The 27,405-nt window shown below is 32.0% G+C and overlaps 1 protein-coding gene, 1 long non-coding RNA gene and 1 pseudogene across 2 annotated transcripts; 1 reads left to right on the top strand and 2 right to left on the bottom strand.

Moving 5' to 3' along the window:
* The first annotated feature begins 1,682 nt into the window (after positions 1–1,682).
* On the top strand, positions 1,683–5,168 carry LOC146898583 (uncharacterized). Its single transcript, XM_085732027.1, has 2 exons — positions 1,683–1,802; positions 2,621–5,168. The coding sequence occupies exon 2, from the start codon at positions 2,623–2,625 to the stop codon at positions 4,975–4,977; it is 2,355 nt and encodes a 784-aa protein (XP_085588153.1). The 5' UTR covers positions 1,683–1,802; positions 2,621–2,622; the 3' UTR covers positions 4,978–5,168.
* Positions 5,169–11,700: 6,532 nt separating this feature from the next.
* On the bottom strand, positions 11,701–12,974 carry LOC146898582 (uncharacterized). The gene is made up of 2 exons (XR_015021308.1): positions 12,126–12,974; positions 11,701–11,929 (listed from the first exon to the last, which is right to left on the bottom strand). It is a non-coding gene; the product is annotated as an uncharacterized LOC146898582 (long non-coding RNA).
* A 9,745-nt stretch (positions 12,975–22,719) lies between these two features.
* On the bottom strand, positions 22,720–23,999 carry LOC146898581 (uncharacterized; annotated as a pseudogene).
* Between the last annotated feature and the right edge of the window lie 3,406 nt (positions 24,000–27,405).

Genomic DNA, 27,405 nt, shown 5'->3' with positions numbered 1-27,405 from the left:
ATATGTAAAAATGTTATAAATAATCAAAATCTTATTGATGATAAAAATCTTGTAACGAGTCCCGTGTATGAATTGTACAACAATATTATTTAATGATATTAAGATTGATTCTTAATACAATTCATACACGGGACTCGTAACAAGATTTTTATCATCAATGATATTTTGATTATTTATAACATTTTTACATATTTTTTTCTACCACTTTATTATATTATTTATCTTTTCTACAAACATAATAGTTTCTACCACTTTATGAATTGTTACAAACATTTTTACACATTTTCATTCTACAAGAATATGATATTAAGATGAACAAAAAGAAAAGATAAATTATCTATACAAAAGAATCAATCTTGAAAATGTGAAAGTTTATGAAAAATAGTCGTATGGTTGTAATAAATATTAATCCCGTGTATAATCTATAAGTGGTAAATATTTTATAATTTTTTCAAGGTTATGTTATTTTATAATTTAAGGGGGCGTTTGTTTCGGAGATAAAAAATGGATTCCTGAAAATAGAGAATGAGAATTGAGTATTCCTGTGTTTGGTACGAAGGAACAAAATCAACATGCCTAGGAATAAATAATACCTAGGAATCTATTTTACCCATGTTCTAACCATTTTTATTCCCAAGAGAGAGGGATGGGAAAATTTTATTCCAAGAAATATGAACCCACGTTTTGCATAAAAACTGTCTTATACCCCACGTTTTGTATCCATTCACTTCTATTTCAATGTAAATTAGTTAATTGATGATTTTTCTTTTCTTTTTTTATTTATAAAACAAGTATATATTTTGACAAATACCCAGGAGTTTAAATTAGTAAACAAACACATTTTTGAAAAATTCCTAGGAATAAAATTCTCATTATTGTATTGCTGGGAAAGTTATTCCAAGGAATGAATTTTACATCCATGAAACAAACGCCCCCTAAGTTTTTTTTTTAGATTTATTGTTGATTCTGTTTTTTTTTTTAAATTCTAACAAACAAACAGATACAATTATCTTTAAAGTGATTTTTTAAAAGTCATTACAAATCTCGTAGGCCCGTTTCTTATAGATTAAAAAAAATTGACATTCAATAATATATAGATTTTCTTTAGAGATTTTACAAAAAAAAACTATTTTGTTCTTTAAAAAAACTTTTTTGTTTGTTTATTATATTTAAATTATTTTATAAAAAATAATTTATATTGTTTAAATACAATGATATGAAAAAAAAATTTGTTACAAAATCAGATCAATTTTTGAAATTATTTTCTCTCATCTAAATAGGATTTTTATTACAAATGACACAAACGGGTAAATATATGCTGAGGTGTCAAAAGATTAAAGTGAGGCAAAATTCTATTTTTGTAGGTCATTAACTTTTAGATTGTTTTAAACTATTTAGATAATTAGAATTAGAATTATAGGAAAATTAATTATGATTGGGATTATGATTATGTTTGTTTATTCTTTTGAAAAAGGATTAAGTTAATGTATTTTATCGAATGAGTTTGTTTTAATTAATTTTTAAGAGAGAAAAAATAAGGGAAGGTTGAAGCAAAAGACACAAAAGCATATAATTTTGACGACGTCTCAAAATATTACGAAGGGTAAAATTGTATTTTTGGTAGACATGAAAGTTTGATAGGTAGAAGAGTACATACATGAAACAAAATTGAGAGAGGATACTCAAAACTCACTCTCTGGCGTCGTCTCTACTACCTAACCAATTCTGTCGAGGAGAGGAACCCTAACCTTTGTCACTTCGTGTTGCTTGAAAGAGAAAAACCTCGTGTTACTTTTTGTCAGGTATTTCCTCTTCTTCTTTTTTGCTAGGTTCTTCTATCATAAGTTCTATTCCACTAATCTGTGAAGAAAGAACACATTGTGTATTTTACCAAATCAAAACATTAGCTCAATAGAAAACTTGTTCTTGATGATGATGGAAACCTAAGAATACATGGGTTGTTGTTTGTTTGTTTCACAATTTGGAGATTGGAACTTGTGTTTGTCCTTCTGGATTTGAGCCTGTTGAAGGTGGAAGTGAAATGGGTTGTAAGTAAGACGAAAATTTCACTTAAGTAACACTAGTTGTCTTAGGCTTGAACTTGATTATGTAAACTATACAATTAATGGTTCAGTGAATCAAAGGAATAGTGTTTCACAATTATTCATACTAATTTGTTCTGTTACAATAACAACATTATGTCTTCCATTATTTCATGTCTTTTTCACAAATCACAAATCACAAATCATGTCTTTTTTCTTAGTGAATCAAAGAAAAATTATGTTTGAATTGGAGAAAATGCCTTCCACGCAAATCACAAATCATGTCTTTTTTCTCTATATGATTCTGTTATCTAGCAACATATATAATGTCTAGAATGTACATAAAGTAAAGTAAGATTCTGTTCTCTATGGTAACAATTTTTATTCATTTCACCAAAATCCTCCAATTTTTCTCTATGATTCTTTACTTACTATTTTTTTTTCCAAGTTTTTGTAGTTTTGTAGAATGGCATGGGAACTCTTCCACATATAACTCCACCACTATGTTAAATTCTGACATGAGTTGACCCAAATCCCAAAAGTTTGTATACTAATTTGTTTGCGATAAATATGTGCAGGTATGTTGTCTCACATGATTGATCAGCTGATCAATAAACTAGAATCCATGGATGTTAAAGCCTCTATGAGAGGAGGTGATGTTAAAAATTTGGTTCGAAGCATGCGTTCTGTCCATATTTTGTCTTTATCTGCAGAGGCGCAACATAAGCAGCTGGGTAACAACAGCTGTGAAGTTAAAATATGGCTGAAGAAACTCAAAGATGCTATTGATGATGTTGTTCACTTGCTTGATGACTTTTCCACTGAAGACTCGAGGCGTCTAGACAAGAAGGATAAAAAGTTTCAAATCTATTTCTCATCCTCATACCAACTTTTCTTTTCTTCCAAGATGGCTACCAAAGTTAAGGAACTTACAAAAAGAATTGAGGCCCTTCAGAAATTTTCCAATTTTCATAGTCACCCTTGCGAGCAACGGGATTTGAATGAAAGAGAATCACATTCCTTCATTCTTGAGCAAAATTTTATTGGAAGAGAGAAAGAGAAGAAGGATTTGATAAAGTTGTTGTTGGATACAAACACCAATGGAAATGACCACGTTTCAGTTATTTCCATCATTGGAAAGGAGGGAATTGGAAAGACTGCACTTGCTCAACTTGTATACAATGATAAGGAAGTCCAAAGACATTTTGAGTGGAGAGAATGGGTGTGGGTTTCTAAAATTTTTAATGTTCCTGGTATTTTTGCTAAAATTATAGAAGTTACGGATACAAATATTGCTATGCGAGGTGTATACCAGCCGCTCCGCGAAAAAGTTGATGGAAAGAGATGTTTGCTTGTGTTGGATGATTTATGGAATGAGTGTCCTTACCATTGGTCTACTTTGATGGACATTTTGAATCTTGGAGCAAAAGGGAGTAAAATCATCGTAACCACAAGAAGCGAGAAAGTGGCAATGATAACAACAAACTCATCTCCGTCAATCACATTGGACAAACTAAATGAAGAGCATTCGTGGAGAATGTTTTGTTTATTTGCTTTTGATGATGAAAATGAACCAGAGAATCAAAACTTGGTGTCCCTAGGCAAGGAAATCGTGAAAAAATGTTACGGGATTCCCCTCGCCATTTATACTACTGGATGCAGTGAGCAACAACAAGGGGTTGTGAAAAGAACAGAAACTGGAACTGACGAATTCATGTTGTCTAACAAGATTGAGAACCTGATCGAGAAGCTGGGTTCCTTCGATGTTAAATCATGGAACATTAGAGGAGATCATTTTGAAAACTTGGTGGAAAACATGTATGTTATCAAAGGTGCCGTTTTATGTGCAGAGAAGCTGCGAAGGAAGCATTGTATCTATACCTATGCAGTTCAAGTTTGGCTGAAGAAACTCAAAGATGCTCGCGATGATGTTGTTCACTTGCTTGATCAATTTTCCGCTGAAGACTTGAAGCGCCGGGACAAGAAGAATAAAAAGGTTCATATATTCTTCTCATCTTCAAACCAACTTGTCTTTTCTTTAAAGATGGCTACCAAAATTAAGGACCTTGGGAAAAGAACAGATGGCCTTAAGAATGTTTGTGATATTTATCCTCACCCTTGTGAGCAACCGCAACCGATTGTGAAAAGAACAGAAAAACCAATGAATCAATTTTTTGGAAGAGAGAAGGAGAAGAAGGATTTGGTAGATTTTTTGTTGAACACCAATAACAATGCGAAAGGCAATGTTTCAGTTGTTTTCATAATTGGAGATGAAGGAATTGGAAAGAGTGCACTTGCTGAAACTGCATACGATGATAAGGAAGTCCAACAATATTTTGAGTTGAGAGAATGGGTGTGGATTTCTAATTTGTTTGATATTAAAGGTATTGGTGAAAGAATTGCTGGTTCTTATGATATTAAAGATATTAATGATATTACCCTTGAAAGTGTGCGAAAGAAAATACACAATAAATTTGAAGGAAAGAGATATTTGCTTGTATTAGATGACATGTTGATTGATCATTCTGACATATGGCTTGGATTGGTGAGTCTTATGGAGGTTGGGGCCAAAGGAAGTAAAATCATCGTAACAACAAGAAGCAAGAGGTTGTCAATGATAAACAAGACAACAAACCCAGCTTTGTTCATCACTTTGGACAAACTAGAAGACGAACATTCTTGGAGAATGTTTTGTTTATATGCTTTTAAGGACAAAAAAGAACTAGAGAATCAAGAAATAGTGTCCATTGGCAAGGAAATCGTGAAAAAATGTTTTGGGATTCCCCTCGCCATTTACAGGGTTGCATTCTTGATGCGTTCCAATGACACGCCGAATTGGTCATCCTTCAAGAACAAAAAACTAGTAGAAATTGATGAGCAAGGTGTACTGTACTTACAATTTATCAAAATAAGCAGAGGTGACAAGAAAGTTTAGGATTTTGTTCCAGTTCTTAGTAGTTATTATGTCAATAATAACAAACATGTAAAGCAGTGCTTGCCCTTCAACGCTGTTAGAAATATATATATATATATATATATATATATATATATATATATATATATATATATATATATATATAAGATAGTATTAGTAAATTGTTCATTGAGATCAATTCCTATTTTAAATTACTCTCTGACTTCTTATTCTTTTATAGAAGTATTGGATGTTGAAATGTTTTTATTAAATTAAAAAACTACTTTATAACCGGTTCTCCTTTCTATTGTATATAACCCTCACATTTCAACTTTTGAGAATTCTCAAAGATTGGCATTTAATTGAATAGTTTTGTCTCTTTTGTGTTGACAATTTTACAGGTTTCAACAATTTTTTTGACTTTTTGATGCTTTACGTGAATAAATGCATATATTTGATTGATAATTATGATAAAGATCATCAAATTCATATTTTCTGATTTGTATTTGTGAAATCTGAGACAGGGTTTGTAAGTATGAAGGTCCGACCCTTATTTGTTTCGTCATTGACAGGTTGCAACTTTTATTAGTGTATGTGAATCTGGTTGGTAAGTTGTGTGTAACTTATATCCCTCTTTATTTACTTATTTTTCGATCTGCTATGTTCCGAGGGTCAAGACCTTTATTTTTCGATCCTGCTCAATAGACAGATTGCAACAGTTTATTTACATAGAATCTGTCTATTGAAAATTTCAAATGACATTGTCTTACACTAGCCAGCATTATAGTATAGGGAGCAGATTCAAAGTTTAGGAATTATAGATATTGACTTGTTCATACTTAGATTTCAAAATGACATGCCACTTTCATTTCCACCTAAGTTCCTACTATCACAGAGTTAGGAACAAATTGTCTATTAAATAGTTAGGATTGAGTAAATTGTTCAAGATGGGGAAAATTTGGATGGCACGCCTTCTCTCCTATTGAATATGACATTGTGCTATGGTGTTTGAACCCAAGAGTGTGTCTCGGCGACACCGTAGCTTAAATTTTCAGTTGGTGGTGGTTTTGGTGAATTTGGCAATCTTGCAATTCATTGGAGTTTGATCCAAAATGTTTATGTCAGCATCTACGTGAATTGAAATTTCAGGTACAGTCTTTCGGCATAATTGCTGACTGGTTTCCTTGTTAGTGGAGGCTGGCATTCCGAGTTTTTCAGTGAGGCTGGTCGCTCTCATATCCGTAGATATGCTAAGGTCGGTCTTACCATCTTGTGTTGTCATTGTTTGAGGATCTGTTTGATGTGTTATGGTGCTATCACGGTGGTCAATTTCATTGGTTGTCAGTTGAAATTCCCTTTTGTTGGAGGTCAGGACTCCTTTTCGTTTAGCAGTGCATTTTTTGGTCAGTTTGTAGAGTGATGGGCAGCAGTGATGCATTTATCGGTCTTGGGTAATATCGTAGCAGAGTTCTTGGAGCAGGTCTGCAGTGCATAGGTCAATGGTTCTGTCTAGTTGAGTCTGGAAAAGGTGAAGTGTCGAGATTTTTAGGTCTGTTCTGGCAGTAGTTGATCCATGGAGGGGCTGGTCTGCATTATCTCTTTTTTCTGCACCTGTCTTCAATCTAAAACCATGGTTGGCAGTTTAATCAAAAGGTGGTGTCTTTGGCTGCTTGTTCTCTTTGCTTTTGGTTTGGCGGCGGCGTCTTAGATCATTCATATATTATCATATTTGCTTTTATTTTGTAAAGAAGGTGTCTGTCTAGTGTGATTGTGAGGTCTCTGAGTTGTATTGGTGCTTGTAGTGTGGGAGTTTTTTTTTTTTATTCTCATTTAGCTTTCTTTGGTAGTAGTAAATGGTGTGGATGTTTGAATTGTTCAGTTAATGTACAAACGAAATCGTGCTTTATGCGGGGTTAGACCGATTTCATGTGTAGTTTACCAGCAGCTCCATATTCAATAATACTCTTCCCTTCTGAGATTCAAATGCATGCACATTTGTAAGTATTTGGCTTTCTTTTGTATTATGCCACTACTGAAGAGCAACTTAATTTGGTTGCCTTGATAATTTCTTCATTATGAATTTAATGAAATATATTTACACATGTTTCTAGATTTAATTTAGTTTTATTTGCAAAAGTAATATATAATCATTGCTACCAAAACAATTCTTAATAAAATGATTTTTCTATCATCGCAAATTTGCACATGTTAAGAAGTTCATTGTTAATCATAGGATTCATAGCAGCCAAAAAGGTCGAACTACTAATTTACAATCACGTAAAACCACTCCACATCCAAATTAACGTCAATCCAACCACAAAGGTCTCAAGATCAAATGATTGTGTTGATTATCTGAAATTGAATAATAGAGCTTAACCATTGTCATTTGTCAGAAGAGGTTAATCTTGAACAATAGATGGTGCGACGATTTAGTTGAATGCCTACAAAAACTGTCCATGGAAAAAGAAATACACTTTTTTGTTTTTGCGTATTCACATAAATAACCCAATCGTGTTTTAAAAATCCAGGTGAGTACTTCCAACGTGATTATAATTAGTTGATTGCAGTGAATCATAATTAGTGTGTACAGACTCATATATAAGCATATTAAAGAGGACCACTTTTAGTCTTTTTCAATTCTAGTCATGGTCAATGTAGTCATTATCCTTTCTAACATTTTAAAGTTAACACAACAAACACACTCACATTCATTTCTCATTAAAAAAGTGAAATACTTCTTTTTTATAAAAAGAAAAAACAATACTTATTTAATAATAAAACTTAACTCATGCTAACAGCTGAAAAATGAAGACAACTTTTACTATTGTTGTAAGTGTATTATATATTACCAAAAAACCAATTTTGGTCCCTAACAAAAAACAAAAGTATCAATTTGGTGTCTAAAAGAAAAAAGTACAAATTTAGTCTCTTAGAGCTCAACAAAATTTAATTTTTGATTCAAATGAAGGAAAAAAAAGGGGGAATGAAAGAATGATCAATATTCAAGTTTACTTGTTTTTGGATTTAAAAAAATAAATAATATTCAGTCTAAATTTCTTTTGATGAATGAACTAACCTGGTCTAATTTAGTTTGTAACAAGGGACTAAAATAGACAATTTTTTTTTATTAATTAATAATTAATCTGGACAACATACCTTTAGTGAGGGACCGTAATGGTTATTCACTAAAAAATAGTGAAGAAGTCATCTTAAATATTCTAATTCTTTATAAAATAGTTTATTCATAATTTTTAAAAAATATGATCAAAAATTAATATCTTCCAATACTAACTATCATGTGATCACTTTATTAAGAAGGGAAAAAATAGGAAACTTTTAAGTCTTCCCCAATTGCTGTCATGGTCAGTGCAATCATCATCCTTTCTGACTCCCAACCTCCCCATCCAGAAGATATGATCATACAAATTAACACCAATTGAATTTCTTATAATTTTTTGTTTTATTATAAATAAATAAATAAAAACCTATAATTAGATAATTTGTTTGTTTTCACAACCTTGTATTATCTATATTATTAGGGAAATCAACCTTTTCACCTTAACAAATTTTTTCTTAGTGATTACATAAAGAAATAAAAAAATCAATTCAATCACAAATTTCTACTGAATTTTATTATATTTTTTATTTTTATATAAATTTTCTGAAAATGATAAAATCTACCGTCTCAAATGAGTAGTACATGTGAGCAGTGGGAAGAAAAATATTGGATGATGTTAAACATAATTTAACCTAGTTTTATCGAAATGTAATAATCTATGACCAAATGAAAGCGACAATTTGGCTCTTCTATTCTCTCTATTTATTTTGTCATTTTCTTCCAAATCACAAAAATAAAAAATGATGAATAAATTATTAGTTATTATATTTCAAAAAAAATTGATTACTTATTTAGTTGTGTAACTTGTGTGTTAAGAAACAATCTAGTTCGTTATTTAGGTTACTTCTATATCAAGTAACGTTAATCAAAGTGTTCTTTCAAATTCTCACAATTATCTACAATCCCTAAACAAGATTTCCTTCAAAATAACCAAAGTATTCTTTCAAATTGGCACCCAGATCTTGATTCAATTGATCAACCCACGAATCAAAAGTGCAATATCGAAAAGACATTGTCTTCAAATTCAAGCAATGGAGGGTTTCCAACGTTTCTATTTAAAAAAAATATACCAATGTATCTCTGTGGACAACAACAAGTACACATCAAAATTAGAACGGTACACCACACTGACAAAACATATCAAATAATAAGACTTCAAAGTTATTTATACTCCTATAGATAGTCTGGAATATTTCTATATTAAAGGTACAAAATGCTTATTTCTAATTGCCATTAAAAAAAGGTACAAAATGCCAAAAACATGTTTGTAAATTGTATCGTACATCATCAAATATCAAAGTTATTCAGGGTAGTAAATAAATTTGTTCATGTTTCAAAGTGCAATAATTTTCAAATCTTAAATCCAAAAGACTAATCAATTTATAAAATGGATTTTTTTTTAACCCACTTGGGTTGGCCTGGTGGTATTAGCTTGGGACCTGAGAGTGTGCTCCTCCTTGAGGTCTCAAGTTCAATTCTCTCCGGTGTTAATTAATTTGGGTGGGCTAATTTACCTTCCTCAAAAAAAAATTAAAAAAAAAATTGGAAAATTTTATAATGCAAATCTTGATAGTCAAAGATATATAAATTTTAAATCCAAAACCAATTCTATAAGAATATTAAATTAATATAAATCAAAATATTTATCATGATAAATAATCCAAAACCTTAAATCCAAAACCAATTCTATAAGAATATTAAATTAATATAAATCAAAATATTTATCATGATAAATCTGATATAAAAGATAGTATTACTGAATCTCATTGGTATATGGTGATGCAATTTAAAAACTGGCACACTTTGAAAAAAAACATTTGTTGGTTTTTGGATTTTCAAACGGTTGTATTTGGATTTTCAAGTCTATTTTAAAAAAGAAATTTTCATCTACTAAAATTGTTACTATACGTTGAGTCACGACCAGATTGCTCTCTTTAACACGTTTCATGACATTGTCCAAAATTCTGCATGACAGACTATTAACCACACCACCTCTTGGATAAATGAAGCTCAACTACAACTGTGAGATTAATTACATGTAGAAAACCGTTGAAAAATACGTCTCCAATATGATATTAAGACCACTCATATTTTAATTCTGAAACCAATTATTCATGGTACTATGATCACTCTAGTATGGTATTGTGACCGTTAAAATTTGGTGTTACCACCATTCTAACATTTAACATCATCAAATATCAACATGGTATCTCAACCATTCAAATATGGTGCTACCGCCATTTTAACCTCTAACTTAAAAATATTATTTATTTCGAAGCGACGTAAATTATAGAAGGAATTATGCTCTTAAGATCATTTTTAATTCTGAAGGGACATTATATTTCGAAAAGGACTACGCTCTTAAGAATATTCTTAATTCTGAAGGGACAAAAAAAGGAAAAGGAAATTAATAGAAGAAAGGCTTGTCAACATAAGCCGGAAAGAGAGAAGAGAAGAAAAAGATTTGAAGTTTTAGAAGTCTTTTTTAGTGCGTGGAATGAACTATGTGAGTTCTCAATTTATAGAGAAAGTTTCACAACTAATGTGTAAGAAACTTTGGGAACAAATAATTTACATATTAGATCTAGTGCAAAAATATCTCAAATTAAGTGCCAAAATATATCACATTGAGTACAAAAATATATTATATTGAGTACAAAAATATTTTTCAGATCAAGTACCAAAATATATTATATTGCATACCAAAATATTTCAGATTGTACACCAAAATATTTCGGATTGTGTTCCAAAATATTTTAGCAAAACTTGGGGACTAAGAAAACACTTTCTAATAATTATTAAATTAGTTATTTAATTCAACATTTTCAAATAATAAAACATAGAAATATATATATATATATATATATATATATATATATATATATATATATATATATATATATATATATATATATATATAGGGTTATGTTACAAGACACCTTCATAAAAAGTAGTGTGGTGTCTTTTATCAAGTCACACCTCAAGGTGTGATTTTCACTTTTTTAGTTATAACTTTGATAAAAGACACCTTCATAAAAAGTAGTTGGTGTCTTTTAACAAATGCTCATAGAGTAACTTGATAAAAGACACCTTCACAAAAGGTGTCTTCTATCATAACCCATATATATATATATATATATATATATATATATATATATATATATATGAGTCAGGATCCGTTGACACCAGGTGTAAGTTATTAGACTTACACCAAATCTTAACCATTAAATTAAAGGCTAAAGTGCACTTTTCCCCCCTTAACTTTCAAAAACTTGCAATTTTGGCCCCCTAAGTATGAAAACTACAATTTTGGCCCCCTAACTTTTAGCCACATTTCATCCTTTTGGTCAATTTTGACCAAGTCAACGCCTATGTGGCATGCCACATGTGTAATTTGCTAATTAAAAAATTAAAAAAAGCCACATAATCATTTTTATAAATTAAATAAATTAAATAAAATTTAAAAAAATCAGAATTTTTTTTTAATTTAAACCGAAAAAAGTACATATTCATCATTCTTCATATTGATATTCATGTCTTCAAATCCAACCCAGAAAAAAAAAACTATGAAGATGAAGAGCATGAACAAAAACAACACACAAATCCAGATCCATGAAACACAGTAATAACACAAACAAATTTTCTTATAAACTGAATAGAGGGAAAACAACACACAAAATCAAATCTCACTACACCTTCAGTAGCATCCATATCAATTGTTCTCACTACACCTTCACACATTAATGGAAGTTACCTGCTAAACTGAAGCAGTAAAAGGAACTTGGCAGAAAATGGAAGTTACAGATAGAGGGAAAGCCAAAAAATACAAAACAAAAGCTATATACAAGCTTCCCCCTAAACCGAACAGCAACAGGAACCAACTGCCAACAAACAGCAAACTGAGACCGGACAAAACAGCTCCATAGCAGATCCAAAAAGACACAAATGCTAAGCCACTTCCAACATCAATCTCATGAGCAAGATCGGAAGCAAACCCTCACCATTACAATAATCAACAAATTAAAACAAAAAAGAGATAATAAAAGCAAACCTAGAAGTATCATTATCATGATTATCATGCTGCATAATCACCAGAAGCTCTAGCAAAAACACCACGGTCACCAACATGACCCTCAGCAACTCGAAAAGCTCCTTTTGTTTCTAGTAACGGAAGGGATGACGGAAAGTGACCCCTAACTCCTTCGGCACCGCTAATGAAACATCTCTCTCCATCTTTGTCTCTGAAACCCTTTCCCAAACCGATCCATCTTCAGCTCTGAAACCCTTTCCCAAAACATAAAAATCAATTAAAGAATTTTTTTTCTTCATATTTTTTATATATTTCCTCAACCAAATAAAAACACAGTGAAGAGATGAAGATGGGTTCAGAGAAACCTAAACCTAGGACTCTAACCACCGTGCAACAACAAATTGAAAATGGGTTAAGAGAAAACCTAATTTTCGGATTGAGAGAGATGATGAGAGGGTTATCGGAATATTCTAAAATTTCTAGGTTCAAAAATTTTGGGGTATGTAGGCATAAATTTTGGGTCAGGTATGTATGAAGAAGAGAGAAGAAAAAGAAAAGGAGATTTTTCAATGGACAGAGAAGAGAAAGAGGAAGGAAAAAAACGGGGGGTTATGTGTTTCTGGGTTTTACAATTTTGGTCTTTTTTTATTTTTTTTAATTCAATTAATACACAAGTGTCATTTTTCTTTTTTAAAAAATCAGTAATTACACATGTGGATGCCACATAGGCGTTGACTTGGTCAAAATTGACCAAAAGGATGAAATGTGCAATGGGGCTAAAAGTTAGGGGGCCAAAATTGTAGTTTTCATATTTAGGGGGCCAAAATTACAAGTTTTTGAAAGTTAAGGGGGGAAAAGTGCACTTTAGCCTAAATTAAATTAATCCAACGGCTTCCATCTATTAAATTGAAAGGGGTCAAAAGTGAGACACATACGATCTTCTCTCCCTTCCCTTGTCGCGCTTGAAATCATTCTTTCTAATTACTTGAGATCTTCCATCAGACACAACTCAGCTTCATATTTCGATGCATATGTTCCATTACTAGAGATCAATGTGTGATGCTTTGATTGTGATCCTTAATTTTGCAAGAACAGAAAACAGCCAAAACGGTGGGTTGATAAAACAAACGTGAATTACAATATAAAATTGAAGCTTTCGATTAAGACCATGATTTATCAAGGAATTTAAATTACTTTAGTTATCAATACATGGTTTTCAAGACCATGATTTACCATCGATATCTAAACAGATTATGAAATTGGGAGATTATAAAAAATTAAGATGTGTTACTGTTACGTATTGAAGGACAAAGATGGAGAAGATGCGATGCAGGTGAGACTGTCGTAGGAGCTACAGTACACCGAAAGGAAAGTAGTCTCACCCTATTTTTGACATGTATAATTTGAACCGTTAGATTAATTGGATTTAATGATTGAGATTTGGTGTAAGTCTTTAGACTTACACGTGGTGTCAACGGATCCTGCCTCTATATATATATATATATATATATATTCGCTAGTGTTTACTCTATTCACATAATTATTTACCCTCTAGAGGTACACCTCCATTATATAAACACAACTAATGTGTGTGATCCATCATGATGTGAGACTTCCATTTTTTTCAATTGACACAACATTGGTTCTACTCAATGTGGGAATTTTTGTTTAGTCTTTTAACTCAATTTCCACAAATGTTTCAACAATTTCCCACTTAAATTTAAAAAAATGGTTTCAGAAATAACGTCAAGTGTTTCTATAAGATTGCTAATAAACAAAGGTGTTGACATCAACTTGAACCTCTGCATAGCGAGTAAAATTCCGATTAACAAGAGTTTCTCATGGAATTGAACTCAATCTCGGACATAGAACCTGCACACAACCTTTCTTAGGGTGTATTCTAAAAGCCCATGTGTTTATGGCCATGCACATTTATCCCTGTTTGGCGAACCCTATAGATATTCTGCTTCAAAATCTCATAGAAACCGGCCTCAGTTCCACATTCATATAGGTGAGTCTATCAAGAGTATTTTGTAGTTTTGCACTCCACTCGATATATAGTATAGATCTCATTAAGAGATTTTATCATCTCAACCTCCTATTGCTTTAGGAATCATGCTTCTTTAGTTTTATCATAGCATGTCATTTAGGTCGGGTTACCATCACTTGTGATCTATAAGCATTAGTCTCATCCTATTGGATGTGTTTAAGACTTTATTTGTATTGATTCCTTTTGCCAAAGGATCAACTAAGACTTCATTAGTACATACATGATCTACTTGAATCGTTCCATTATAAAGTAGCTACCTATCTAATTATTCTATTTTTGTGCTTTAAGTATCATCTCTTACCATTGTAGTAACGATTCTAAATTTTCTAATAGATGCAATAATATCACAATGAATTAAAACACCTGACAATGGTTTTTCCCATAAGTGGATCTCAACTAGCAAGTATCTTCTCAACTTGCTTCTCACTAGTTTTCCCTAGTGATCTCATCTCAGATTCCATTGTGGATTGAGTCAATATTGTCTGTTTTTTATTTTTTTTCCTCCAAGAAAAATACCTTCAGTGATACTCAATGTATTACCACTTGTCACTTAGGAATCATCTGAAAGAATGTTCCATTTTGTATCATTGTACCATTCAAGTACAATATGATACTTCTCATAATGTAATCCTAGAGTAATAGTCTTTTTAAGGCATCAAATGACTCTTTTAATAGCATTTCAATACTACTCATTTGGTCTACTAGTAATCTTACAAAAGAGTCCCACGACATAGGCAATGTTAGGTCTAGTACATTCAATGGTATACCTAAGGAATGTCAAACTTGTTCACGTATTTTGTTTGTCTAACTCCATATCTAGTGTTCTTTAAAGGTTTAACACTTGGATCCTAAGGCGTGTTTGCAAGTTTACAATCAAAATAATTATATTTTCTTTAGATCTTCTCGACATAGTGAGATTGATCCAAAGAAATATTGTTTTCTGTTCTAGAAATCTTGATACCAAGAATTACTTCAACTTCGCATATGTCTTTCTTATCAATGTTGTTTCTAAACAATGATTTCATATAATTTACAGCATGAATCTTTGAACCAAATATGAGAAAGTTGCCTACACATATGATCGTGCAAATGTTATTTCCATATTTGCAATGATACATTTGTCACTTTCATTCACTTTATACTCATTCGATATCTTTAAGTTATTAAATTTTCCATGTCATTGCTTAGGAGTTTATTTTAGACAATACAAAGATTTATCTAACTTATAGAACTTGTTTTCTTGTCCATGAATCACAAGACCATTTGGTTTTAGTTTCTTTTTCAAAATACAAATAAAACTAATTGATTTGCAACCATAGGCAAGTCTATTAAGCGTCATGTTTAGTTAGACTCTAGAGAATCTATTTCATCGTTAATAGCTTCTTTCAATAATTTAGCATCCAATGAGGATATAGCTTCTTTAAGGCTTAATGGATCTTCTTCGAGTGTACAAACCATATAACAGGGTCAATACTCCTTAGCAAGTCTTGATTTCTTACCTCTTCGGCTTTTTATAACATCTCATACAATATATTCATAACTATTTCTGATTACTTGAAATGTGATCAGATGCGCCTCCACTAGTGCTCCCTCTATTCTTTAATTTTCATAGAAGTCGGTATTGTTTGATTCTATGATCACTTTAAAATTTATGTCATAAAACCATATGCTTTGCTATTTATAGCATACCAAAGAATACACATCCATAGACTCTTCTAGTGTGTTTAACTCTCTTGGATTCTTGCATCAAAACATAGGCCTAAAAATCTCAAGTTAAAAAATAAGATAAGTTGGGTTTTATTTTCTTGAAAACTTTGTAAGTGTAAATTTTGTTCATATTTCTTCCCTGTGTAATATCTTCTGATTTCTTCGTAAATCACATCAAAACACCCTAAAAATTTTCGATTTCGGGAAAAGTAGAATCACATGACTATAGAAAACATTACAAATGTCCCAAAATCATAGGCAATTACTCTAATGTTCTTTTATTTTAGATGAAAAACCTAATGAAAGTAACTGGAAAAAAAGCATTGTATTAAATAATTTCAATGAAAAAAGTTCGTGTCGTCACAAAGGCAAAAATTTAAAATGGGATAAAAGAATTCAAACCATTTCGACCACGGAGAAGCCTTACTGCAATGAGAATATATAGTCAGTTTTAATATAGTTGCCAAAAAATGCGATAGTAAAAATTCAATTTCACCACATATATTGTTTATGGTTTCAAAGAATTTGGATTAAAAGACTTTAATCAAGTAAGAGTTATGTTATCCAGCATTTTAACTAAATATTAATATAGTTGCCAAAAAATACAATAGTAAAAATTCAACTTCACCACATATATCGTTTATGGTTTCAAAGAATTTGGATTACAAGACTTTAATCAAGTAAAAGTTATGTTATCCAGCATCTTAACTAAATATAAATCCATATAAACTATAACTATACTCCTACGGATCATATCCAACATCTTATTTTAAAGTCGTGTATAGGAAGTAAGTTGTTTCTATGGATCTTGCGTCAGTTAACCTTAGCTGGAGATGTACACTGAGGGAAAGATGAAGTTATAATTGAAATAAAAAGAGTATATAATCGATTAAGGAAGAATATTAGACGAATAGTTCATGAAGCTTAATTCCGACAATAAAATCTTTGTACTCTTGTTTTATCATATAAATTGCAAAGACTAATTCATGAAAACAAAGAAACTCTTATCTTTTCCTACTCAAAACAAATTTTTTTTTTGTTGGTAGTGGCCGGGGTTTGAACCCCGGACCTTGCATATTTTATGCATTGTCCCAACCAACTGAGCTAAGCTGATGAGGACAAAAACAATTTAGTTGTTGAACGGCTTTGATATTGCACGATTCTTTGTAGTTCGACAAATTATTTTGGGATAAACCGACATACTTACTGTTGTACAAGGATTAGTAAAATCCTCTTTATCAACTAGAGAGAAAAATATATATTTATGTATTTTATTATTCAAAAAATTGTTAAATTAAATATTTCATTTAAACATTACCTGAAAGTGTTTTCTGAATCCTAAAGTGTTGCTAAAATAATTTAGAATGCTATCTGAAATATTTTGGTGCACAAATTGTAATATTTGTGTATCCAATCCAATATATTTTGGTACTGTATCTTAAATATTTTCGTACACAATCTAAGATATTTTGATACTCAATATGAAATATTTTGGTACCTAATCTGAGATATTTTTGTACTCAATAAGAGATACTTTGGTGTTAGATCTAAGATGTGAGTTACTTATTCACAAAGTTTCTCACATATTAGTGATGAATTTTTTCTATAAATATAGATAATTCACATAGTTCATTCTACACATTGAAAAAGGGTTTTGAGTTATTAATCACTCTTCTTCTCTTCTCCCTTTGACCTGTGTTAATGAGGTATTCTCTTCTTCATCTTTTCTTTCTGTACTAATATTTTCTAATTAATTAATTTTCTTTGCTTTTGTGTTTGTTTATGATCGGTGTAAAATTTGTTTCCCTTTCTAATTAATTAATTTTCTTTGCTTTTGTGTTTGTTTATGATCGGTGTTAAATTTGTTTCCCTTCCTTTTTCTCTATTTTTTCTTTAAGCTTGAGACTTTGGCAAGTAAATTAGGTTAATATGGTATATGATGTTGGCCCCATTGAGGGTAATAATTTATGGGTGTTGCTTTGTTCATCAGTGACCTAGCAGCATCATGATCCTCCTTGTAGATAGATGATGTTGTTGTGTTTGTCATGTTGATGAAACTAAAAATACTTAATTCGAAAGAAAAAAAAACTTAAATTTTGCCTACAAATAAATTAAAATTGATTTCTAATACGTGTTTGGCATGATTCTCATACTAATTTCATAAATATGCATCAAAATATTTTGAGTAGCATGTTCTAAGATTTAATTTTAATTTTTTTTATGGAAATTTTACTTTAATTATAAAACGAGTGTTTAAAATATAGCTTGTTAAATTCAAGCACAAGAATACCCAAATCCTCAATTTGTCAAAATTTGTTTGTAACCCTTATTTTTATTTTTTATTTTTAATTAGAAGAATGGGGGATGAACAGAAGAAGGCTTTGATGGATATGTTGTTTGACGCCAACACCGTAAACAAACAACAACGACCTTGTTAGCGACAACATTCACATTATTTTCATAATTGGAAATGATGGAGCTGAAAGGACTGCACTTGCTAATCTTGTATACAATGATGAGGAAGTCAAGCAATATTTTGAGTTGAGAAAATGGGCATCGGTTTCTAAAATAGAAGATATATTTAGTATTGGCAAAAAAATTATACCAAATGAGAATGAGGATTGGGTAGACCTATCCTATAAACTCGTCGAAAAATTTAAGGAAAAGAGATATTTGCTTGTGTTGGATGATTTGGAGTTTAAGACTTCTTTTTATTGGTATGATCTGATTTTACTTTTGAGTAAAGGAAAAAAAGGAAGTAAAATCATTGTAACCGCAAAGAGCGAGCAGTTGGCATTGAGAACGAGAGCAAGCAAGATTTTGCTATGAATCAACAACTTTTTGCGGTAATGAGGATATCGGATATGGAAGTCACTTTAGCATTTTTCTTCTATGTTTTAAAATAATTGTCACTTTAGAATATCAATTCAACATTTATTTTTTTTCCCATTAATATACTCTTATTTATTGATTTCAACTCTACTTAACTACTTAACCAACTACAGTTAGTAATGATGTTTTATTAAATTATATTAATATACCCTTATGAAGTTCATATATGATTCGAAGTGATGTGATGTGTGTGACGAAAGTTAGTTCTTTTTGTTTACCATGTGTACATGATGATACAAATTCTATTTCATTCGTGATTAGAGTTTGAATTGTTAATTAATATGTCTGAAAGCAATGATATGAGTTTTCAGTAGGCAAGTTTTGTTAAAAATCTCCTGCTGAACCTCGACATTATTGTATTTCTTAACAATAATTCTTAGCCATGATCTACTAATACACCATAGTAAAAATAGGACAGGACAACCACATATATCTCTGTTAAAGCAAACAATGGCAGTAAGACAATTAAAATCAACTATAGAATTCAAAATCTTCCCACAAAAGATCCTGCAGCATCGTCAATTACTTTGCAAAGCTTCGTGTAATCCATGCGACGTTGTCTTAAATCAAAAACAAGTAGCGCGAACAAGTGATATAGCCAACATCAAAAGATAACTGAAGGATAATTCTCATAGATCTAGTATAACATAAAAGACGTACGTGAATGGAAAATAATTACTTTAAGTCTCTATACACCAAAGGATGAGTTTTCTACGACAACACAATGGTGATGCTATCATCCAGATCCAGCTCATGAGTAGACCTTTTGATAATCATGCCTAGCTTGGAAATATTCTGCAAAGCAATGATATTTATTTTTGCATTTGAACCACAATATCGCTCAATTCCTTCAATGTGTTTCGCCAAGATACATCATGAATGTTGTCTTCTAGTGAATTTGGTTGGCACTTGGACCATTGGCATCTCTATCAAGTGGTCCATGGCAGATAAAACCAGATGTGTTGACATGAATCCACTCAATGTATACAATAAGCGCAAGTGATTTGGAGCGCGACGATTTGGGCAATTTGGAAGAGGCAGAATGAGATTATTTTCAATAATGGCACTTTCGAGATGGACGGAGTAGTGGAGAGGATCAAGATGTTAGCTTGGGTTGAAAATTGCTTCATGTTTGTATTACAAGTGGTGTTTGAACCCATGGGAATGCTTAGCTCGGTAAAGATTCGGTGAAAGTTTGAGTGTCAGGTGATGGCTGCAACAGTGTTAAGTGGCGTTTTTTTCCCCGGTTTTTTCCTCGGATACGGGGCTGTTTCCCGAACTGAAATCAGCTGCATCTGTTTTTGTGAGCGGTAGTTTTTGTTTGGGTGCCCTGTATTGCATTCACGCTGGGGTTTGTATGTGTACTTTCCTGTCCCAGTTTTCTCATTTTGAGAGGCTTGGCTTTTTGCAATAATATTGGTTGTTTCAAACAAAAAAAATATTCTAAAAGGGAAGCATGACATCATTGCACAAAGTTCAACATGATAAGATAAGCATTGAAATCTTGATTGTGCACATGGAAAATAGAAACTTCAGACAGCAAAAGGAAAATGGTTCAAACTTACCAACGTGTGAAACATTACATAACTTAACAAGGATCGAAATTTCTACAAGGGAAACATGAAAGCATTTTACCCGACCAAATTCAAATGCTCTTCCATAGACAAACTAAACGAGCAAGAGAATTCTAGAACACATTTTTTTAAATGTCACAAATGTTGAACAATTTTTTGATCACATACTAAAAGAGTGAAAATTATATTACAAAAACGAAAAACATGATCATAATAATTTTTTATGAAGTGTAGGAAGCAAGGAAGAAACTCACAGCATGTACTCAAGATATTCATCATCCTTTGTACTCCTTCAAGGTGAAAATAGTCTGTTTCCTTCCTCTCTCGATATGAAACTAAGTTGGGCACAACACATTGGAGCACTCACCAATTATAAAACCATCAACTCTATCATAATTAAGGAATAAGGGCAACCTCAGCATGGTGTTCAGCCTTCCCAAATTTAGTATATCACATGGTGTCAAGTCAGCAGCAGAAAACTCCTCCTCAGGGTACGATAAAAAAGCAAAACTTTTCCCTTGCTATGTACTAACATAAGAAGAACTGAACAGAACATCCTAAAACAACACTCAAAAAAGTCCTTGTATCTTTGTATTCTCATAGTATATCACCACCAAGTTTAGTACTAAAAATAGATGTACACTACTTTCAACCCCCCACATGACAAATACATAAGTTCATGTCTCTCGGAATAGCTCTCTTCTTTGCTAGATTGTCTTTTGTTTTATTGGTAACCTATAATTATTAGCATGAAATACCACAAAACTTCGACCAGCAAATTCCTCATTATGGAAGCTTCTTCCAAAGATGTGTCGGGACGTGCCTGATGTGGATTTGATATCTGATTTAAAGAGTAGGTTTTGACGTATAATATTGTGCAAATTTTTCATCAATTACTACTTTATTTTTTTATTTCAAGAATGGTCTGTGGATTCATACCTGGTCTAAATTTTGAACTGCTACATATAAATTAATTGATTCCATTGGTGAAGCAGCTTTGGAAAGTACTGAATAATAAACCTTTTATTTTTTCGGGATGAATCTTTGCTAGTATCTTCAACTTAATCAATATAAGCAACTTGAATAGATTAGCACTTAGAATTATGACATTAGCACAAAAAGTAACAGGACAGTGCTTGCTTAAGCAATAGCAAGTAACGAGTTGGTTTGAAAGACTTGCTGAATCACGGATTTAAAATTGGCAACTACTGAAATGGGAGAGATTCTTGCTGTTGCTTATATGCATATTTCAGATTATATAATCTGAAAATTTCTAAAACGCTTTTGGATTATATAATCCAAACAAAATTGTGAGATACTCAAAAAAAATTCTCACGAAGCCTTCTATCATACTCGTAGGAACGGAAGTCGGAACCCTAACCTAACCAATACCACTAACTTACATCTTGTTCTTCTATCATAAGTTCTATTCCACTAATCTGTGAAGAAAGAACACATTGTGTATTTGTGTTTATGCTGAACGGAAGAGTGTTTCACAAGTCTTCATTGTAATTTGTTATCAATTACTAACTATTTTACCAAATCAAAATATTAGTCGAATTGAAATTGATTTTAGGTTTAGAAAAGTTGTTCTTGATGATAATGATGGAAACACAAAAATTTATAGTTTTTACCCTGAGGAAAATGTGCTCCTAATTCAGTTTGCATGCCTAGAGAAGATTTCTATAATTCAACCTTTTGTGTTTGAGCAATAGAAAATTCCACTTTCAAGTAACACTCATTTTCTTAGGCTTGATTATGTAAACTATACACTAATGACTCAATGAATCAAATCTATGGTTTAAATTATATAATTTGTGAATCAAGTTGTTTAAGAGACTCAAATTGTCTTGGATTTGGATTCAAATACAATGGATCGGGATATTGTGTTTTTTTAAAAGATAAACAACATCGATATGGTTACTGGTCGCTTTATTTTTCAAATTTGATCAAAAGGAATCAGAAGCTCCTAATTTCATTGGAATGATCAAAAGGAATCAGAAGCTCCTAATTTCATTGGAATGACAGAAGTTATGCAAACAACTTGTCCAGCGAGGATACTCATTCATACTCAACAAAGGGTTTGGTATGTTATAGTATTAAGATGAGGAATTATCATTGAGAATAAAAAATTGAGAAGTGACAAAGTTGAGTTTTTTATTATTCGAAACAATTTCAATTGCACTAATGTTTTGATTTGGAAAAATATCCATGATATCATATATGCCAAAGGAAGAGTGTTTTAAAAACTGAACAACACAATGTATGTTTCACAATTCCATGATTGTAATTTGCATTTATATTTTCCTTAAATGGCTTCTTGTGGTTGAGTTTTTGAATCAGTTAATGATGAATATGTTTATGTCTTTGTTTTTCTGCTATTTGGTTTACATTACATTTGTGCATCTGTCATTTCATAATTCAGAGTTTGCCTCTTCACGTCACCACATTGCTGATTTGCTGCTGTGCTGTTTGTCGTTCTCCCACCTTGCGCAGCCGCCAGCCAGTCTGTCGTCACCATTTTGATGCAGATTCTCGTTTAAGTTGAGCTTTCGTTAATTTCAAGTAATTGGATTTATTTTAATCTGTTTGAGTGTGACTTTATTTTAAACCCTTCATTGGAGCAAGCTCCAAAGGGATTTTTTCTTACCTGAGATGCAAGCCCTCTCTCTATTTCTCTTCCTCTTTTGTAATGATGGAACGTCGTGTGTAATATTGTGCAATACTGTGTTGTAATTGCGAATTTACTTGAGTGACCTCTTCGTTTTCTCACGGAGAATCAGGATTCATAATTGGAGCACTTTCAGAATTAATGTTTTCTTGTGGCAGAATAAGATGAGTGTTCTCGTCTTGGCCATCAAAATTCTTAATTGGAGCACTTTCGAAATGAATGGTTTCTTGGGCCTCGTTAAGAAGAGCATTTTCGCATCGAAATTCAAAAGTGGTGCACTTTCGGAATTAATGATTTCTAGTGGAAGAATGAGATGAGTGTTTTCTTGGGAGGCATCAGAATTGATAATTGTAGCACTTCCAGAATTAATGGTTTCTTGTGGCAGGATTATATGGGTGTTTTCTTCAAAGGCATGAGAATTCATATTTTCAGCACTTTCGGATAATTAACAGCTTCTTGTGCCTAGGTAAGATGCACGTTTTCCGCAGCAGTACTAGATTCTTCTAAATCTGCATCAATTTGAATGACTAGAGAATTTTGGTCTTGGATTTGGAGTCCAAGATTGCCACTTTCTATAGCTGCGGCCAAATAAAAACGAAGAATGATGAGGGAATAGTTGAAACTCACTCCAACGATCACTAAAAACAATTTAATCTTCATGAGCTGTAAAGTTAAACAACTGCAGAAAAAATATAAGAGATCAGCCTCAAATCCGAAGCGAGTTTGCTTTGACAAACAAAGAGACATGATAGCAAAAGCTGCATTGGAAATCAGAACATATGAATCTGGTTTTTGGCTAGCTTTATCAAAAAAGGAGTAAAAAGTCGAGATTGTGAAAACCAAAAATACCAAATGAGCCTTATATGGAAGACTAGTACCCGATGTGTGGTTTATTTTTGCAAACAAGACGGCGATGCCAACCATGAATGAAAAAGACACACATATCTCCATATCTTTGGATGCATCACCCATCTTACAATTTGGTTGAGCATGGAGGTCATTTTGTTGCACAAACTTGCATTCAGGAGCAGATAACATATACCATTTTCTTTCCGACGAAATTTCAAGGAAATTAAACTGTCGAATGAAAATGAAAGTCCTGCGCTAAACAAATGCAGGATTTGAATGAAAGAGAAACTCATTCCTACATTCTTGAACAAAATTTTATTGGGAGAGAGAAAGAGAAGAAGGATTTGATAAAGTTGTTGTCGAATACCAACAACAATGGAAACGACAACGTTTCAGTTATTTCCATCATTGGAAAAGAAGGAATTGGAAAGACTGCACTTTCTCAACTTGTATACAATGATAAGGAAGTCCAAAGATATTTTGAGTGGAGAGAATGGGTGTGGCTTTCTAATTTTTTTTAATGTTTCTAGTATTTTTGCAAAAATTATAGAAGCTACAGATACTAATATTGCTATGCATCGTATATACCGGCTAATCCACGAAAAAGTTGATAGAAAGAGATATTTGCTTGTGTTGATTGATATGTGGAATGGGTCTCCTTTTTATTGGTCAAATTTGATGGGCATTTTGAAACTTGGAGCAAAAGGGAGTAAAATCATCATAACCACAGAAGTGAGAAAGTGGCAATGATACCAACAAACCGATCTTTGTCCATCACTTTCGTGGAGAATGTTTCTTTTCTTTGCTTTTGATGATGAAAATGAACCAGAGAATCAAAACAAATGGTGTCCTTCAAGAACAAAAATCTAGTAGAAATTGATGAACAAGGTGTACTTACAATTTATCAAAATGAGCACCGAGGTGACAAGAAAGTTTAGGATTTAATTTGTTACCGTTCTTACTAGTTATGTCAATAATAACAAACTTGTAAAGCAGAGCATGCCCTCAACGCTGTTAGCAATATATATATATATATATATATATATATATATATATATATATATATATATATAAGATAGTATTAGTAAATTGTTCATTGAGATCAATTCCTATTTTAAATTACTCTCTGACTTCTTATTCTTCCTTACAAGTATTGGACATTGAAATACTTTTATTAAAAAACTACTTTATAACCGTTTCTCCTTTCTATTGTGTAGAACCCTCACTTTTCAACTTTTGAGAATTCTCAATGATTGATATTTAATAGAATAGTTTTTCTGTTTCGTGTTATTAATTTTACTGGATTCAACGTAAAAAAAATGGACTTTTTGATGCTCTACTTGAATAAATGCATATATTTGATTGATAATTATGATAAAGATTATCAAATTCATATTTTCTGATTTCTATTTGTGAAATCTGAGACAGGGTTTGTAAGTATGAAGGTCTGACCCTTATTTGTTTTGTAATTGACAGGTTGCAACTTTTACTAGTGTATGCGAATCTGGTTGGTAAGTTGCGTGTAACTTATATCTACTATGTTCTGAGGGTCAAGACCTTTATTTTTTGATCTTGCGCTCAGTAGACAGATTGCAACAGTTTATTTACATACAATCTGTCTATTGACAATTTCAAATGACATTGTCTTACACCAGCTAGCATCATAGTATAGGGAGCAGATTCAAAGTTTAGGAATTATAGCTAATGACAATGGAGCTCTAGTTTTTGATCGAAGTGGCCTTATCATCTAAGTGGGTGAGAGTGTTCTTTGATCGATAGGTGGTGTTTTCTGTTGCATGTTCTCTTTGCTCTTGGTTTGGTGGTGGCTTAGATCATTCATATATTATCATATTTGGTGGTGGCCTTATCCATTGTGAGATGTTTGAATTGCTCAATTAATGTACACATGAAATCGTGCTTTATGCGGGGTTAGATCGATTTCATGCGTAGTTTACCAGCAGAAAGAGGGGTGGAGAGGACATCAAAGTTTACTCCATTGACACTCATAAAGCCTTTTGATCGATTACTTGATTGAGAAAATGTTAAAATAACTAAATTCAACGCGCTCTAGTTAAATAAAGTCACTTGATTTTTGCAATGTCAAATCATCCAAATACCATCAATATTTATAGCAGATACATCTATATTCTTCGTTGGTCGTACCCAGGAGAAAGGATGGGTCCAACAAGTTTGGAAAATAATGTCACAATGATTAAAATGCTATAATGGAAAGCTAAGTCAAAATTTTAACTGAAATATTTCGAGCCATAAGAAGATTGGTTATATTAGTAGGATTAATTATTTTTGCCATTCTTTAAACAATTGAAAGTATAATTCCTTTTCAAAAAAATTCTTATTTTTGAGTTGAAAATCTTGGATTGATTAAAATAAATTGTTTTAAGATAATATTGTAGTTAGTAAATAGATAAGATGCATTAGTAGCTAATCTACTTATCTAATGACAACCTTGTCTTCAAAGGACTCTTTCAGTAATTGAAACCAAACGCATAAAGATGAAAGGTCTCATGAATAAAGAGTGAACTTTTTCAATATATATTCATTCATATGATAATTAGAATATGAAAGATGACAAAATTTCAATAAAGGATGAGAAGGTTTTTTAGAGGTGTCACATAGGCATAGGAGTATAGGTTCAGGTCATAATATTCCGTTTTGAGATCAGAATTGGCTAGACGATTGTAGCGCAATTGTCAGACCGGATTCCTTGTCAGATGAACTGACTAATATCACAGTTGCAGACATTCGGATACCCCAATTGAGGGTGTGGGATGTAGGAGTAATTCGAAATTCGGTAAGTAATGTTGATTTGACGCATCCTGCAAACTCCTACTTTAGAAGTTATTCAAAATGACAAAAAATTTTGGAATCTTGAAGCAAATGGAATGTACTCGGTTTGGAGTGGTTATCGTATCAGCTTGCAGCAACTTTTAGATTCCAATAATCATATAGTAGAAGGCAATTGGGATTTGATTTGGAAACTCCAAGCTCCACCGAAAGTCAAGAATCTTTTGTGGAGAATTTGTCGCAATTGTTTACCAACAAGGGTAATGCTCCATGACCGTGGTGTTAACTGTCCAAGTAATTGTGTGTTATGTGAAGATGGACTAGAAGATAGCATGCATGTTTTTTTAGGGAGGTGTAAATGTAACTTCGATGCAGCTTTCTCCAAGATTAGCAATAGAGTCGGGAGAGGTATGTGTATTAGGGATGATCAAGGGAGATTCGTCTTGGCTAAAACTGAATGGATATCACCCATTCTTAAAGTTGATATTGGAGAGGCTTTAGGCCAACTGTTTGCGATAAGATGGCTCAAGGATTTGCATATTAATAATATGAATTTTGAGTTAGACTCTAAGAAAGTTGTTGATAGCTTCCATAGTAATCACAAATATGAATCGGAACTTGGAGCTATTATTAGAGAGTGTAGAAATTCATTCTCGTCTTTTTTCACAAACTTGCACGTTGAGTTTATTACGAGACAAGAAAATGAGGCTTCTCATAGCCTTGCTAGGGAAGTCACATTGTTATCTAGTTTCC

The sequence above is a fragment of the Medicago sativa genome, chromosome 8, assembly GCF_051527215.1.
Source record: "Medicago sativa cultivar Bolivia chromosome 8, Bolivia_mono, whole genome shotgun sequence".
Lineage (NCBI taxonomy): Eukaryota > Viridiplantae > Streptophyta > Magnoliopsida > Fabales > Fabaceae > Medicago > Medicago sativa.
The sequence above is the reverse complement of the archived record's forward strand: the minus strand, read 5'-3'. Positions and strand labels throughout refer to the sequence as shown.

What these genes read in the sequence shown, in the direction of transcription:
- LOC146898583 (XM_085732027.1), top strand. Translation starts at nt 2,623, where the DNA reads ATGTTGTCTCACATGATTGATCAGCTGATCAATAAACTAGAATCCATG.